Raw genomic sequence first — 15,662 nt, forward strand, 5'->3', positions numbered from 1 at the left:
TGCAAACCTTATCCTTTAGTTATTCAATAATAAGAGTAGTGGGCTAAAGAGGGAATTTTGGTGAGCTGCTATACCTTTCAGAAATTTGTTGATCAAAAGTTTGTTGTTGAAAGTGCCATGGAAGAGATCAGGTAGATGCAGTAAATCAAGCGAAAGATGTTTGTAGAGTAAATAGTGTTTTATATTATCTGTAGTAATTGAAACTTCAGGTTAAAAAGAAAGTAATTCTTTTAGATTAATCTCTCCTAAAATGTTGACTCTTATGGATTATAGCCGGCATTTTGTCCTCTGGATTTAGAAAAAAAATTTTGTCAAAGTATAATTTATATACCATAAAATTCACTCATTGTAAACGTAAAATTCATTGATTTTAGTAACTTACAGAGTTCTGCACCTGTCACCACAATCCAATTTTAGAACGTCATGTTTTGTTAAGTTTATTATTTCACAAACATTAACATGTTTAAGACCGTTAATAGTCTAGGCAAAGTCTGCCCCTAGGCTCAACTAATAGAGCATCATCTGGTTAATGGGTGGATTGAACCACTAAAGTCTAGTTATGGGAGGTAATGTGGCATCTCTTTGAGGAAAATCGTTCTGAAGAAAGAAGCCAGAAATAACCAGTTTTATCAAATAGCAACATGTTGGTCAGCAGAGGGACCCATGGTTCTATGTCCAACATGGTGTTTGTCATTAGAGATTTATTGCTTGTTCCACTCCCATATCGGACTCATGCCCAATCTCATTTTGCCTGATATGTATCATTAGGCACTACATAGATACTTGTTGACTAAAATATTTATCAAAGAAATAAATTGATTTATATAAAGAGATCAAATAAATGGGTTTGAGACAATAAAAATAACACAATTTAATAGAATTTACTACAAGAGAAGGGGGAAATTTCATCCAGTCTACAGCAGGACTCTGAGTGGGTGTGGGCATCTGACAATACCATTGATTGACCACAGTATGAAATGAAACTATTTGCAGAGAGATGACAGTACCTATGGACATGGCCAAACCTCAAGAGAAGGTTTGGTGAAGGATTTAAAGAGGAGATGTGAAGAGTGTGATGTGGCATCTTCTTGAATGTATTGACGCCATTGATGAATTTCAGAAATTCATGGGGCATGAGAGCTTCTCCACCTCCTTCTCAGCCACTCCTGCCCTTGCCCACTAGGCTCCTGCCACAGTCACCCTCTTTTTGATCTGCTCCCATGACAAATTGTTCCCTCATCAGGGCCTTTTTGCTAGCTACTCCGTCTTCAAGGCATGTTCTTCGCTTAGATCTCGAATGGCTGATTCTTTGTCCTCAGATTTCAGCTGACCTCCTGATTGCCCAGTCTAAAGAAAGAACCCAAACTATATTAGTCTGTTTCTCATGCTACTATGAAGAAATACCTGAGACTGGGTAATTTATAAAGAAAAAAGATTTAATTGACTCACAGTTCCACATGGCGGGAAGCCTTGGACAACTTATAATCATGGCAGAAGGCACCTCTTCACAGGGCAGCACTAGAGAATATAAAAACTAGCAGGGGAAATGCCAGATGCTTATGAAACCTTCAGATCTCTTGATAACTCAGTCAATATCAAGAGAACAGCATGGGGAAAACCGCCCCCATGATCTAATTACCTCCCACTGGGTCCCTCCCATGACATGTGAGAATTACAGGCATTAAAATTCAAAATGAGATTTGGGTGGGGACAAAACCAAACCATATTACAAACATTTTCTATTATATGACTCAACCTATTTTCTTCCTCATATTTATCAGTATACAATAATAGCTTACATATTTATTTGTATAGGTTTTATGTTAGAAGAAATATAACTTGATGAATATAACAGAGCAACTTGATTTAGGTGAAAACTTTAAGATTATTGATATGGTTTGTCTGTGTCCCCACCCAAATCTCATCTTGAATTGTAACTCCCACAATTCCCACGTGTTGCGGGAGGGGCCCAGTGGGAGTAACTGAATTATTGGAGTGGGTCTTTCCTGTGCTATTCTTGTGATAGCGAATAAGTCTCATGAGATCTGATGGTTTAATGAAGGGAAATTTCATTGCACAAGCTCTCATTCTCTCTTGCCTGCCACCATGTAAGACATGACTTTGCTCCTCCTTTGCCTTACACCATGATTGTAAGGCCTCCCTAGCCATGTGGAACTGTGAGTCAATTAAATGTCCTTACTTTATAAATTGTCTAATCTCAGGTATGTCTTTATCAACAGCATGAAAACAGACCAATACAATTATCTTATAAAAATGTATTTCTATGACATCCCAAGAGGTCATCCAGCTCTGCTGTTAAATAGTAAGAGAAGAGAAGACTTGCTATCCTCCAAGTCAATCCATCCTGTAATTGAAGGATTCTAAGTTTTTAAAAAAATATTTCTTATGTCGATACAAAATATACTTTCTTACAACTTTACAACTAATCCTGATTTTTCCATCTAGAGTTGCATAAGTCTATATACCATATTTATATTATTTTTCCAATATTTGATGGAATATAAGTTATAGCAGTTTCAATCTTTAAGAATGAGAATATTTTCAGGTTCTGAAGGGATGGTTTCTTTTTTAAAACCAATACAAACAGTATTTTTATTTTTTAAATTTCAACTTTTATTTTAGATTCACTGGTACAAATATGTAGCTTTGTTACACGGGTATATTGCATAATGCTGAGGTTTGGGGTACAATTGAACCTGTCACCCAAGTGATGAGCATAGTACCCAAGAGGTAATTTTTCAACCCTGCTCTCCTCCCTCCTATATCTCTCTTGTAGTCCCCAGTGTCTATTCCCAAAAACATGATTTCTTCAGAGTTTAGTAATGTATCTAGGAAACAATAGCCAAATAAATAACATTGTAAGACAAAGCATAAACAAGAATGTACTGAAGTTACTAAAATAGTTAATTGGTGCTTCATATTGCTTCATAGAAATGGGGGGTAGAAATCTTAGGCATACGGCAGAGCAGATGCAAACTCAATAAGGTTTGTTGGCTGGTGTCTGGTAGGCAAAGGTCTTTATCCACTGAAAGAAGTTTGAGGCTTTCAGAGTTATTGTACGATAACCTATAATAACATTTCATGCCAAAAATATCTTCTACTGACTTGATTTTTTTTACATGGAGAAATGATTTCCATCATAAGACAGGGAAGAAACAGTCTCTGAGATATTTACAATACTGATTATATCAAAAAGGGATCAGGTCACTGAAATCTCTGTTGAGCTTTATGCTTTTCCTGCTAAAGTTAGTATACTTAAAAATTTTCTTCTGGCTGGTCACAGTGGCTCAGACCTGTAATCTCAGCACTTTGGGAGGCTGAGTAGGTGGATCGCTTGAGTTCAGGAGTTCAAGACCAGTCTGGGTAACATGGCAAAACTCCACCTCTATGAAAAAATATTTAAAGAAAAAAAATAACTGTGTACCTGTAGTTCCTGCTACTTGGGAGGCTGAGATGAGAAGATTGCTAGAGTCTGGGAGGTAGAAGTTGCAGTGAGCAAAAGATCACGCCACTGAACTTCTGCCTGAGTGACAGAGTCAGACCCCGTCTTACAAAAAAAAAAAAAAAAAAAAAAATTTCTCTGGAGTTAGGTTTTATCCATATGGTTCTGGTCTACTTTTATAGTTTCCACCCAGTGGACATTCAGTTCATTTTAATTTGTATTTTTTGAGTTCTAAATGTCTGCTAGGCCATGTGTGCCTGTGGATAATCAACACAAAGATTCAGTCCCTTTCCTCAGAAAGCTCACAATATGGTGAGGAAAACAGACATGTATGTGGGAAAATATGCATGTTAGAGGCACATCTGTAGATGGGAGTAAATTTGGTTATCAGAAATTCAAATTAAACTGAACATGATATGTTTTATCTGGTAAATGTAGGTACAACATTATCTCCATTATCATTGCCAATGGAGAGTATGACTTGTGGCAGAATGGCCCCCTAATAACTTCAGACTAGACAGATTAACCCAACTACAGCATGACTTCAGGCAAACCTCCATAATTCCTAGAGAAGCAGAAGTGCAAACTCAAGTAAATCCTGCCACCCCTAAATAAACCTTAGATGTAAGGATAAGAAAAGTCAAAAGTAATAGGATGGAGGTTTAGCTATGCTAATTTCAGACCAATAAGCTCTAAGGCAATAAACATTTCTAGGTATATACTTAATAGCAATGGATGTATATTTTTATTAAAAGTAATGTACAATATTGGTCATAAAGCTTTCTTCATAATATTCAAAGCTAAAAATAACCCAATATTCATGAAAGGAGAAAAACAAATTGTAATATATTAACACAGGTAAATTCTAAACAGAATTGAGAAAAAATTTTGCTATGCACAAGTACTTGGATAAATCTCACAAACAAAATATTGGATGGAAGAAGTCAGAAATTAATACAAATTGTTTAATTCCATTTATATAAAATTTGAAAATAAGACAGAAATAACTTATGGTGATGAAAATCAAGATAGTGATTACTTTGAGGAGGCGTGTGTGATTATGGTGGGACAAAAGCAGGATGCTAGGGTGCTGATCATGTTGTATTTTTGATCTGTGAAATTGTTACACAGATATGTCCCTCTGTGAAAAATCCTAAAGCAATGTGCTTATAATTTTTGTACTTCTAAATATATTTTACTTCAATTAAAAAGTTACATAAAATAAAGGAGGAAGAGATTCTTATGCAGAGACACCTAAGCAGGGCTTTGGAAGCTGAGTAGGAGTGAGAATGTGAAAGAGTTAGCATATAGAATGCATGAAGTATGAAATGGAACATTTGTAGAACCGCATGCACTTTAATGCAATTTGCCTTCTGTGTGGTAAGGAGAAGTGGAAGGAGAGGAGGCTGGAAATACAGGTAATGACAGCTCAATGGGGGCTTGAAGCTCATGTGTTTCAGGTGACTCTAATGACTCAACTCACTCTCTTAGCCTCATGTCCCATTTCAGCTATGGCTGGCTTCCATACCGACTCCAACTTCTTTTTGTAGATGGTGTCTTACCTCAAGCAAGTACTGCAGTTTTTAAACTTTTCACCCTGGAAAGACTCTCATGCCACAGAAACTCGAATGCTCTTTCCTCATGCCTACATAGGCAGCCCAGAAAGTGCAGGCAACCCTAACCAATAGGAGATGGGAACTTAAAGATAAATACTTCCAGTTGGCCCTCATGGAGACAATTCTGAGAAGGGAACACATTATGCTCAGAAGTTGAGGGGACAAGCGAGAGCTTTGTTACTTACAGTGGTGAGCTTGATAACCTACTCTTATAATAGATTTCCCTACTTTCTCCCTCTCCCAAGTTGCTTACTCCTGCCCTGGGATATTGCCTTCCTAATGAACTACATGCACCCAGGTCTTGGCCCCAGGCTCTGCGTTAAGAACACAAACTAAGCTTTGTGGATTCTACCTTGTAAGGTAGTGGAAACTTTAGTCAAGGAGGGCTACACAGAGCCAGGCAGGATAATGAGCAACAAAGCAGGCAAGGGACTCCTTGGGAGATTGTTTGGGTCTTTGAGTGTCCAGAGAAATCATCCCTGCTTCTCTGAAGCAATAAAAATAGGACAAAGGAGCAACGCAAATGGAAGATGAAGCATGAATTTTATTTCTGACAAAGGTCGTATAGGGGAAGGTGACTCATGTATTTAGGCAGATGGGTTTCCTGTTAATTAACCTCAATCAAACAGATTGACTTTCAACAGGGTTAGGGCCACAAGACTTTCCCACAGAAACACAGAATCTGCCCCTAGAGAGGCAGAGTAGAATGCCTATATACAGGCTGGAAAAAAAAAAAAAAAAAGAGAGATTGCTCTAGTCATCAAGATAATGCAGTAAAGCTGTGTTGAAAAGTAGCATTTGAGCTGAGGATTGGTGAGTGAGCAGAGTTTTGACAGGTGAAGATAGAAGATTACATGTGAGATAGTGCTTTCTAAGTGATTACATGCTAAACCAAAGTCATTACTATACCAATGATTATAGAAAATAGATTATCTAATGGAGGATGCAGGTAGGATTTGGAGTGTTTATTCATTTTTTCTTAGAAAGTTAAATGGAATTCAGTCTTATCAACTAGTGGGTGGAATTTTGAGCTAAAATATCAATATGTAAGAACTACAGTCCTCTACATTCCTTTCCCACAAATTCATATTCATTAAATCTTTCTCGCTTGTTGCTAAGCAGATGATGTAAGAATATATTAAAAATCATAAATATTATCACAGTAGGATTTGCAAGTCAATGTGTCCTGTTATGAATGCAGTTGAAAAGTTCTAACCTTCTGAATTCTTGTCCATATTCTGTGCAGGTCATCAGTACTTCCTCCAGGGTACATAATCAGCACCAGAAAAGGCAGTAAATGCTTGCACAGCATTACTGTTTCTTCTGTACCCCCGCCCTTGTTTATTATCTCCACTTTTACTGATACCTACACATATATGATGGCACATGCATAAGCGAAGGCATGTATTCACCCCCATACACATACATGCACAATCCGCTTGGAAATACACACAGACACAGCTAAAATGCAAAGGTAGGGATTTAGAATACCTTTCTACTACCTAAATATAAATGCTTGTCACTTTCATTTTTTAAGAGCGAATATGGGTCAACATATCCTTAAAAGAATCTTTCATATTATCTTGTTTTGTTTTGTATTGTTTTGTTTAGCATGCATAGTCAAAGGAAATTTCAGAGCTGACATAACATAAGATCTTGGCATCTTGTGAATACTTTCTCCTCAGTTTGTCCTGAGTCAAGACCAACAGGCTATCAGATTGTGTTGAAGCTTTATTAATCTCTTCTCTCCCGCTGCTGTCAGCCTTTTGACCATTTTTCTGGTAATTATCCCTGAAAACAGGTAGAGAGAAGCTGTTGGTCTGTTTTCATTCAATTTCACGGTTCTGGTTTAGAAGGAGGGAAAAATAAATATGGGAAAAGTGAGGTTTGGTGCTGCTTTAAAATTTTACAGATAATCTGAATTCGCTGAAATTCAGGTTTAAAATATTAAAATACCAAGTTACTAATAAAACATTCTTAGTAACCAATATTTTGATTCTATTCACTTCCACAATTCAATTGACGACCTACCGAAAGCCAGGCCCTGGGTTATGTGTTAGAGAGAGAGAGATGAGTGAACAAGACTTGCCTGCTTCCTGCTCTCCTGAAGTTCATGGGCAAAACTGAAATACAGCTGACAGACCAGGAATTACAGATGTGATGAATGACAGGAGGATACATGCAGGGTGCTGTGGGAAGGCAGAACACGGAGATTCAATCCAGTCCATGTCTTCAAGGAAGGACTTTATAAGGGAATCGTGTAAAGGGGAGACTTGAAGAACAAGCAGCAGCTAGCCAAGAGAGTTTGATGAGCATTTGAGGCAGAGATCTTGCAATTAATCAAATTAAATTACCTAATAAGAAACACTTGTTTTCAGTAGCCTTTGTATTTTTTTCAGGCAAGTCCTTAAGGAGAATAGAGAAAACACCTGCGGAGCATCCAGACTGTCACTAGGAAGTGTGTGTCCAGAAGTCCTCTTTTGAGTGACACAAGCATGGGGGCACATAGATAGACAATCAAAGACCTTTGCAGAGCAATGGGACTTTGGCATTTTCTCCCATCTTTCCCTACTCCTCTGGGTTCTCAGATGAAAATAAATGTGGTGAGAATACGGGACTAAGAGTAATGGCTAAGCTAATAACCTGCCTTGTAAAAGAAGAAATTCAGATGTTTCACTTGCTGCACCATCTGTAAGAAGGTACTTTGATAGCTCAGTATATTAAGTTTATTTAATAACCTCGTCCCACCTCGCTATTAAACAACCAAGTTGCCAGGTGTGCTCCAATTAAAGTTAACCTCTGTCCTTCTGAGAGAATTGCAGAAGGAGGGTGCTTTAAGGACCCTTGGAAATATCACCATATTATATGAATGGTAAAAATCAAGTTTGGACATTTACTAGGTATTTTCCCAAAATCAGACCACGAAGATGGAAACTAAGGTTTTTTGACTCTCAGTAGATGGCATTGATGAGTCACACTCCTTCCATTGAAGCTTCCAGCAATTTTATAACCAGCCTATAGAAGATACCAAGCACATATACAACTTTGGATTTAGGTTTCAAATCATTGACTGAAAACAACAGGATATCCTCAGAAAACAAATGAAAGATAAAAGTTACCTGTAATTCATCTTTCAAGACTGATCTGATGACCTATCTCAAGATTTGCAAGCCAATGTCACAGATCTTTTTTTTTAAAGGAGATGTGTTAGGTCCATATAATGTTTAGGGACTTAAAAGTTGATGCTTTATGACCCAAAGTGGTTTCTAGTGATTGTCATTTCGTTTTCTCAGGCATCACCCACTTTCTTTGAAATCTGGTGCAGAATTGTCATCTAAAGTGCATGACAAATTTGCCAATGTCTAAATTACAGTGCATGCCTTTTGCCGTGGTAGAAAGTGATAGTAAAATAATTTTGTGAATTTTAAGCAGATTCTGATTTAAATATTGTCTTAAAGATTTGAAAGGTGCTTTATTTATTGTTTCTTGTCAGCATTATCTTGTAGAAAATGTAAGGGTTAACAAACTGGTTGTTCTCTGTCAAAATTACTGAACCGGTCTTATAACTTCTTTTAATTCACTTATTTCATAAGGAGAGAAAGATCTTTGAAAGGGTAGCTATTTTTAAACCAATCCTAAGCATATTTATTCCTTTATCCTTCCCCTTAATTTGTGAGGTCAATGATATCCACCCATTTGACTGATAGCAAATCCCATCTGTATGAAATCAGCTTATCTAAATACATTAGGAATGGCCAGCAGGCCTGTTTCATGGAAATTATATTGTTGAATAACTTTGTGGTGAGAAAATCATGAGGTCATGGCCACTATCGCTTTAAAACTAAATGAGCAAATCTTTCGATTAGTTTGTTTTTGCTCTTTCCATAGTCAGAGTTCAGTGGTCATTTTCCTCTTAGAGTTTGACATTCAGAGCATCTCTAAAGCCCAGAAAATAAGAGCAAGGTTAGCTGTTGGGGTTGGGGGTGCGCTGATGAAGTATGAGGTAAGCAATAACCCTAACTGATGAGGTGTGAATATATTGCCTCAAATATTGCTTAGAAGTTTGTGATATGAATTAGAACTATTATGTCTTTGAGATAATCTTAGTACAGACATTATATTTGGAGAATTCTGTGTATTATGTTAGCATATTTTGCTTAAAGAAGTAAGATTCTATACAGTAAAATGGTAGCCGGGTGTGGGGGTCATATCCATTTAAAGAAAAATAATTTTGTTATGGGCTACTCTGTGTTGGGAAAGTACTTCTACTTGGTATCTCCTATTCCAGGTTAAAAATCTGAAATCTAGGAGGTAAGCATTGCTAGGATAATCATCTCTTAAGAGTTATAAACATAGCTTAGGCAATAACTCATAAGAAAATACTTGTTTGTTGCTTCTCTATTTCCCCTTTCACATTTCTGAAGGAAGCCCTTTAAACCATGTGTATGTTCATGATATACCAAGTCTTCCCTTATCAAAGTCATATCTAAGTAACTAAGATCTGATGAAGAAAGGTTTTTTTAGAAAAAAAATTTAGTGCAAAGAATTATGTCAATATGTTTTTAAAATGTGCTTATTCTTAAGACCCACGTATCTGATCTCAGCACATCCCAGTATTTTGTAAAATGAAAGACTGCCTATTGTTAAACGACGCTCAGGTTTCGATAGAGCAAACAGAATTATACTTGGTGGGAAAGTGGGGTGAGGGTAACAGTCATGGTGGGGACAAGAGGATGTCTTCTAGAACTGTGTTTATTCTAAGGCAATAACAAGGTTGAATCCCTTTGACTCTATGCTTTGATGTCCTCTGGGTCATCTGGTGATACACCTATTTCCGTGAGTGGTAGGATGTTTATGAAGAAGGTGGTGAAAAAGGCAAGAAAATTTTCCCAGGAATTCTATAATACACTGTAAAAAGATAAACAAGATTAACGCAAAAAAAAAAAAAATTCTCATGAGGACATTCATGTCTTATTTCTCTGAACTTTATTTGCTACAATACATTTGTCAAGGAATTGTATGTGAATCCTCTTTCAATTTAATTTTAGTATAAATATGGTAGGGAATGTAAGTAGAAAAAATGAAGGTGGAACTGTAAGCAGAGGTTATTTAAGAAATAATCTCTGTAATGCAGTGCTTCCCTACCTTTCAAGACACACATTAAAAATGGGAATGTTTGTTAAAATATCCTGACGTTAGCCAATGAACATGATGGAGGCTGGGAGCTCCAATTACCCCAGGTACTATGCACCACCCCAAGGTGTATACCTGTAGCCCATCTGCAAGGCATAAATCTGTAAATCGTAACACACTGATGAGAAAGCTCTGCACTAGTGTGATTTTTTGCAAGTAGATTTCCATCTTTTCCATCTTCATAGGTAATACTCCACATGCACTCAAAGGAAACCTATTTGATCCTCAACTCAGCTGCTTATTTATCAGTAAATGTATGTGATTTATGCTAATCACAAAAATTATTCTTTACTCTGAGTTTATGAAGAATCTGGCCACTGTCTCAATTACAGATATATGTAATACAAAGGCATTAAATAACTAAAATTCACACAAGCTGAAAGAAAAAGGTATGCTCTTCAGTAAAATATTTCGCATTTCAGGTCTTCTAAGAAATAACCACATCCACCTCATCCTTGTGAGAGGTCTTTATTTCCTAAGTTGATGATGACACAGTAATAATAATAATAAAAAAAAGTGTATGAGTCCATCTGTTTATCTTCCCTGAGCCCGAAAAACAAAACAACCTATGCTCCAACCCTAATCCCAAATCCCCTCTCTTTCCACATTCACCACCACCAGAGTCATATCCACCTCTTCTTTTTTCTCGATATTGCATGTTGGAAGAGATAATTCAAAAAGTAGTAATTGAGTCATCCAATAGTCTTTAGTTGCAGTAATTTCACACTCTAGCTACACAGTACAATAAACTGGGAAGTTTTTAAAATTTACCTATATCTAGGTGCCATTAAATACTATTCTATAAGGATGGAGAGACAAGATGCCCCAGATAAAGTAAAATAGTTTGGAAATAATCTGAGGCAATTAATATGCTAAAATGCAATACAAAGATGAGCTTATAGAAAGTACTGATTATTATGGTTAGCATTGAAGTTTTAAAGAACAAGGTTCAGAGGAGCTGGGGCTTGAGATGGAAAGTGCAAAGGATATCCTCAGGTAAAGACCAGAGGAGAGGGCCTGATGAAAGAACAGAGTATGAACACTATAGACGACTCCAGTTAAACTCAGAGTGGTTGTGGAAAAGGAATGAGGTAGGCCTGGTTAGTTTTAATATTCATTTGAGAAGCAATGGGAATTGGTATTACATAATTGGGCAAAATCAGATGATGGAGATACTTGAAAATAACACCAAGAGTTCATCCTGGAGTTCAAGTGATAATTAGAGACTTTCATTAGAGAGGAAGGAAATGAGATTAGAAAGATAGGACAGTGCCCAAAGTCTTTGGGGTTCTTGAGGGCACCAGTTGAAGACTGACTTCTGCAGCAGGTTTAATGACTTGAATCTATCACCCCTTCTCAATACATACCTTTCTTGTTGCTCATTACTGTGTGAACATCCCTGATAACCAGCTTGTATGTACAACTATTACTATGCATTTGCCTTTATGGAACATGTCTCTACAATTTCCTGTTGCACAGCACGTAACAGCAACTAACAAAATTTAAGTTATAACAAATATTTCCACAATGGTAATGAGCTCTTCTCTAGTTATATAGTCTTGGATACATCACTTAATCCCTCCACTCTTGGTTTACTACATTTTTGCAATGAAGACACAAGATTTAAGTATTTTCTAATCTTATATATAGCATTAACATCACATAAGTTTCTGATTATCATTCTCAGCCATATAAATGATAACATTTGTAAAGAGAAATTGCTTCATTCCTGGCCATTTACTCCCACTAGGTTTGAGCAAACTATTATTTATACAAGGAATTGTATAACTTTTGTTTTCTCTGGACAGTTCAAAAAAATAACTGATGTTTGACAAGAAGAAAAGAATATTGATCTTATTTATTTTTCTTTTATGGGTTGATAAAGGTAAATTTAAAAATCTGCAGTTTATACACTGTACTGGCATAAATAAGATCAGTAAATGAAAACATCAAACTCTACTGTCATTCATACATGAAATGTACAAAACAAATAGTAATGATTTAAAGATTTTAATACATAATTAAAAATGGACAATTGAGTATTACATAGTTACGTAACATTGATACTGCTAGATATGTGGATGTATATATTATTTCCAGTAAAATAGTTTCATGCTTATAAAAGTCACCCTAGGTCAACTTGGGACAAAGAAAACAATGTACAGTAGAAATAAACCAAGTATTAAATAGAATATATAGGTAAGGAAAAAATATTATAAAGCAGTTACATTTTTGACACACACACACACACAAATAAATACACTTTTCCATTATTTGAAGGCAATTCACAATCATTTCCAGGAATTCTGTGAGAATTTAAGGCCATTTGTTCTAAAGAAATGCTTTTAGACACAACTTCACAAAACTGTAATTCTTGTAAAAACTGTACATGCAAAAACTCTTTACAATTATTCGTGGGCAGGCAGGTCAGTATATAGGAGTAGGTTATTTCACAAATGTGTTGTGCACTAAGTCACATAGTTGTATATATTTAACTGAGAATTTCACAAAAGACTTCCAGCCTGTGCACCTTGCGTGGCAACATGGAATGGTGATAACAAGAAATCCCAATCAAGAGAGCCAGTATCCCTTCGAATTAAAATATCTAGACAAGATATAATGGAATAAAAAGTTTAAAACATCTGCTACATGGTTCACAGTTAAATAGTCTTGGTTTCAGTCTTTCTAAATAGCATTATTATATCAGGATGCTACTTTTTACAAAGCATTTTCTGTGCATTTATAGCTCACAATGTTTGACTTTTTCTAATTTCTACTTAGTGTTACAAAATACAAACCAACTGCGGTCTAAATTTAGAACCCAAACTCCATGAAAAGTGCATGTTCAACCAGGAGACACATCTGCTAGGCTTAGACTTCCATACTCAGCAAATATTGCTGAGAAACTGATTATTAAGCAGATGTAGTTTCTTAAGACAATCCAGTTACCGAGAAATAGAAAATCATTTTTCCCTTCCCTTATTTGCAATTGTGTTTGTCCAGACAGTCATTCAAAGAGATATTGCTCTTGTGATTATAGCTATTGCAATTTAGAAGACAAAGGATTCAGTATTCAAAACTCTTATTCTTAAGAACAGTTATAAAAGTATTGAAATTTAAAAAGTAGTAACATGTAAACATTGATACAGAGACTGCTTTCCTATACACATAGCAGTCGAAGACAATATTTGAGTTAAAAACATAGTTTGTGCTTTTTCCCAATAATACATTGGAAATTAGCTGTTCCTGTTAAAAACAAACAAAAAAAAAGGTTTAGAGAAGACATCCGTACTTTGCTTCAAGCATTTAAACAATTTTTCTGTTGCTCATGCAACAACCATATTTACAGTTTTGGTTTAGGAATAGATTTAATTTTGGATCCAAGAAAGCACATTAACCAGTACTGCTGAAACCAAACTGAGAAAAGTATCCCATTGCCTGGTTCATCACAGAGCACCAGGCACAAAGCATTAACTCAGCAGTTCTGATTTGTAGTGACATTAGCATTTCAGAGCGCAGTCATATTTGAGTCTGTAACACATGTGTAGGTGGGGTGTATGGGGGAGGCGCAGGTGATGGCTTGATTCCTCGGGCTCTCATATAGGAGAGAAACTGCTCAGGGATCTCAGCTAGGACGTCTTTCGCCAGTCTAGCCATGCTCAATACGTGGTTTCCGCTTCTGTCAATATAATCCCTGAATGGCACAAACTAAAACAGAGATGAAAGAAAGTTACTTCACAGACTTTAGCAGGCTATATAATAAACACAAAAAAATCAACACATGTACACATTTGGTCATAGGAAAATCAGGGAAACTGAGAGTAATGGAGAGACGGATAACAATTATACATTTTTAAAATATTCAATAGACCACGCACGGTGGCTCATGCCTGTAATCACAGCACTTTGGGAGGCAGAGGTGGGTGGATTATCTTAGGTCAGGAGTTCAAGATGAGCCTGGCCAACACGGTGAAGCCCCGTCTCTACTAAAAATACAAAAATTAGCTGGGCGTGGTGGCACACCCCTGTAATCTCAGTTACTCGGGAGGCTGAGGCAGGAGAATTGCTTGAGCCCAGAAGGCAGAGGTTGCAGTGAGCCGAGATCATGCCACTGCACTTCAGCTTGGCTGACAGAGTGAGACTGTCTCCAAAAAAAAAAAAAAAAAAATTCAATACACTACAAATAGCTATAAGTGACTAAACTTACCTAATACATGCTTTATCTCAAAAGGAACACAATCGTTTTCTATGTTTTTCCCCCAATAACTCATGTCACTTAATCCTAATATGCTTATGATGTTGCCAAATGTCTTCTGCAGTTTTGGGTTCAATACCTAGCCTGAATCCCAACAGGATGGATCATTTAACCTCTTTGGGGCTTGGTTTCCTCTCAAATGGAGTTAATACATGCCTAATTCAGCTTCCGATATAAAAATACTACCCAATTCTGGATAAGAAACGAGTATTACCCAATTCAGGGTAAAATATAGTAGTGTACATTGTTAAAAAGTCCTAAACACATTAAAGCATTTTAATTATTTCTAAGAACAAAAAAATCACATGGAATATGAATACAGAATTCACACAGCTCATATTAATAGAAAGCTGAAATATTCAGTACATTGAGTTTTGCATCATATGTTGATTTTTTAATATCTATTATTTGGGAAGACAGTAAAAATGATCTTGGCATAAGATTTGGGTATATTTCTTATTGAAATATCATCATTCTAACAACACATATTAGGTTGGAGCAAAAAGTAATTGTGGTTTTTGCAGTAAAGTGTGGTTTTGCAATGGCAAAAACCGCAATTACTTTTGCACCACCCTTAATAAAAATGATTACTATATCTTTATATATGTAATTACGTGAGAGCCCTTATCAGTTCAACACCAAATGCTCCTGTAATAAATTGTCTGATTCCATTCTCATTTATAATGGTTACTTAAGTTAATAAACACTGTGCTGTTTGAGGGCATTAGTTCAATTTTCCCTTAGGGGCATAATGATGCTTGACACAACTTTGAAGTGATTGGAACTGTGAACGTTGTGATAATTTAAGAGCACAGTAATTCTAGGTCTTCAGAGAAAAGGCAAAGTGAAGATATTTTAATATGTTGAACAATTTGAGTACAATATATAAAAATTTGAATTAAATAATTTTTTCTCTGGATGAAGACAAAAAACAATCCTGTCTCATGCTGTAAAATACTATTTTACATTTATTTTGAAAATAAAATAAGTTTGATTTTTATTTAAAGTTATTCAATCTGTGCCTCTGGAAAACAATCATTATAGGAAGGCAGCATTTAGAACGGTCAGGTTGCTACAGGTAAACCAAGAAAAATTTTAAGAAATCAAAGATTAGGTATAATGCCTTTCATTCAGT

General features: G+C 36.1%; 1 protein-coding gene across 1 annotated transcript in view; it reads right to left on the reverse strand.

Moving 5' to 3' along the window:
* Positions 1–12,266: 12,266 nt before the first annotated feature.
* The window catches only part of CPNE8 (copine 8), a 232,524-nt gene continuing 229,128 nt past the window's right edge, over positions 12,267–15,662 (reverse strand). Inside the window, exon 20 of the mRNA XM_007968140.3 lies at positions 12,267–13,980. Within this exon, the coding sequence (XP_007966331.1) occupies positions 13,792–13,980 (189 nt within the window). The 3' untranslated portion in view covers positions 12,267–13,791. The remainder of the gene's footprint in view (positions 13,981–15,662) is intronic.

Source organism: Chlorocebus sabaeus, chromosome 11 (assembly GCF_047675955.1).
Source record: "Chlorocebus sabaeus isolate Y175 chromosome 11, mChlSab1.0.hap1, whole genome shotgun sequence".
NCBI classification, from domain to species: domain Eukaryota; kingdom Metazoa; phylum Chordata; class Mammalia; order Primates; family Cercopithecidae; genus Chlorocebus; species Chlorocebus sabaeus.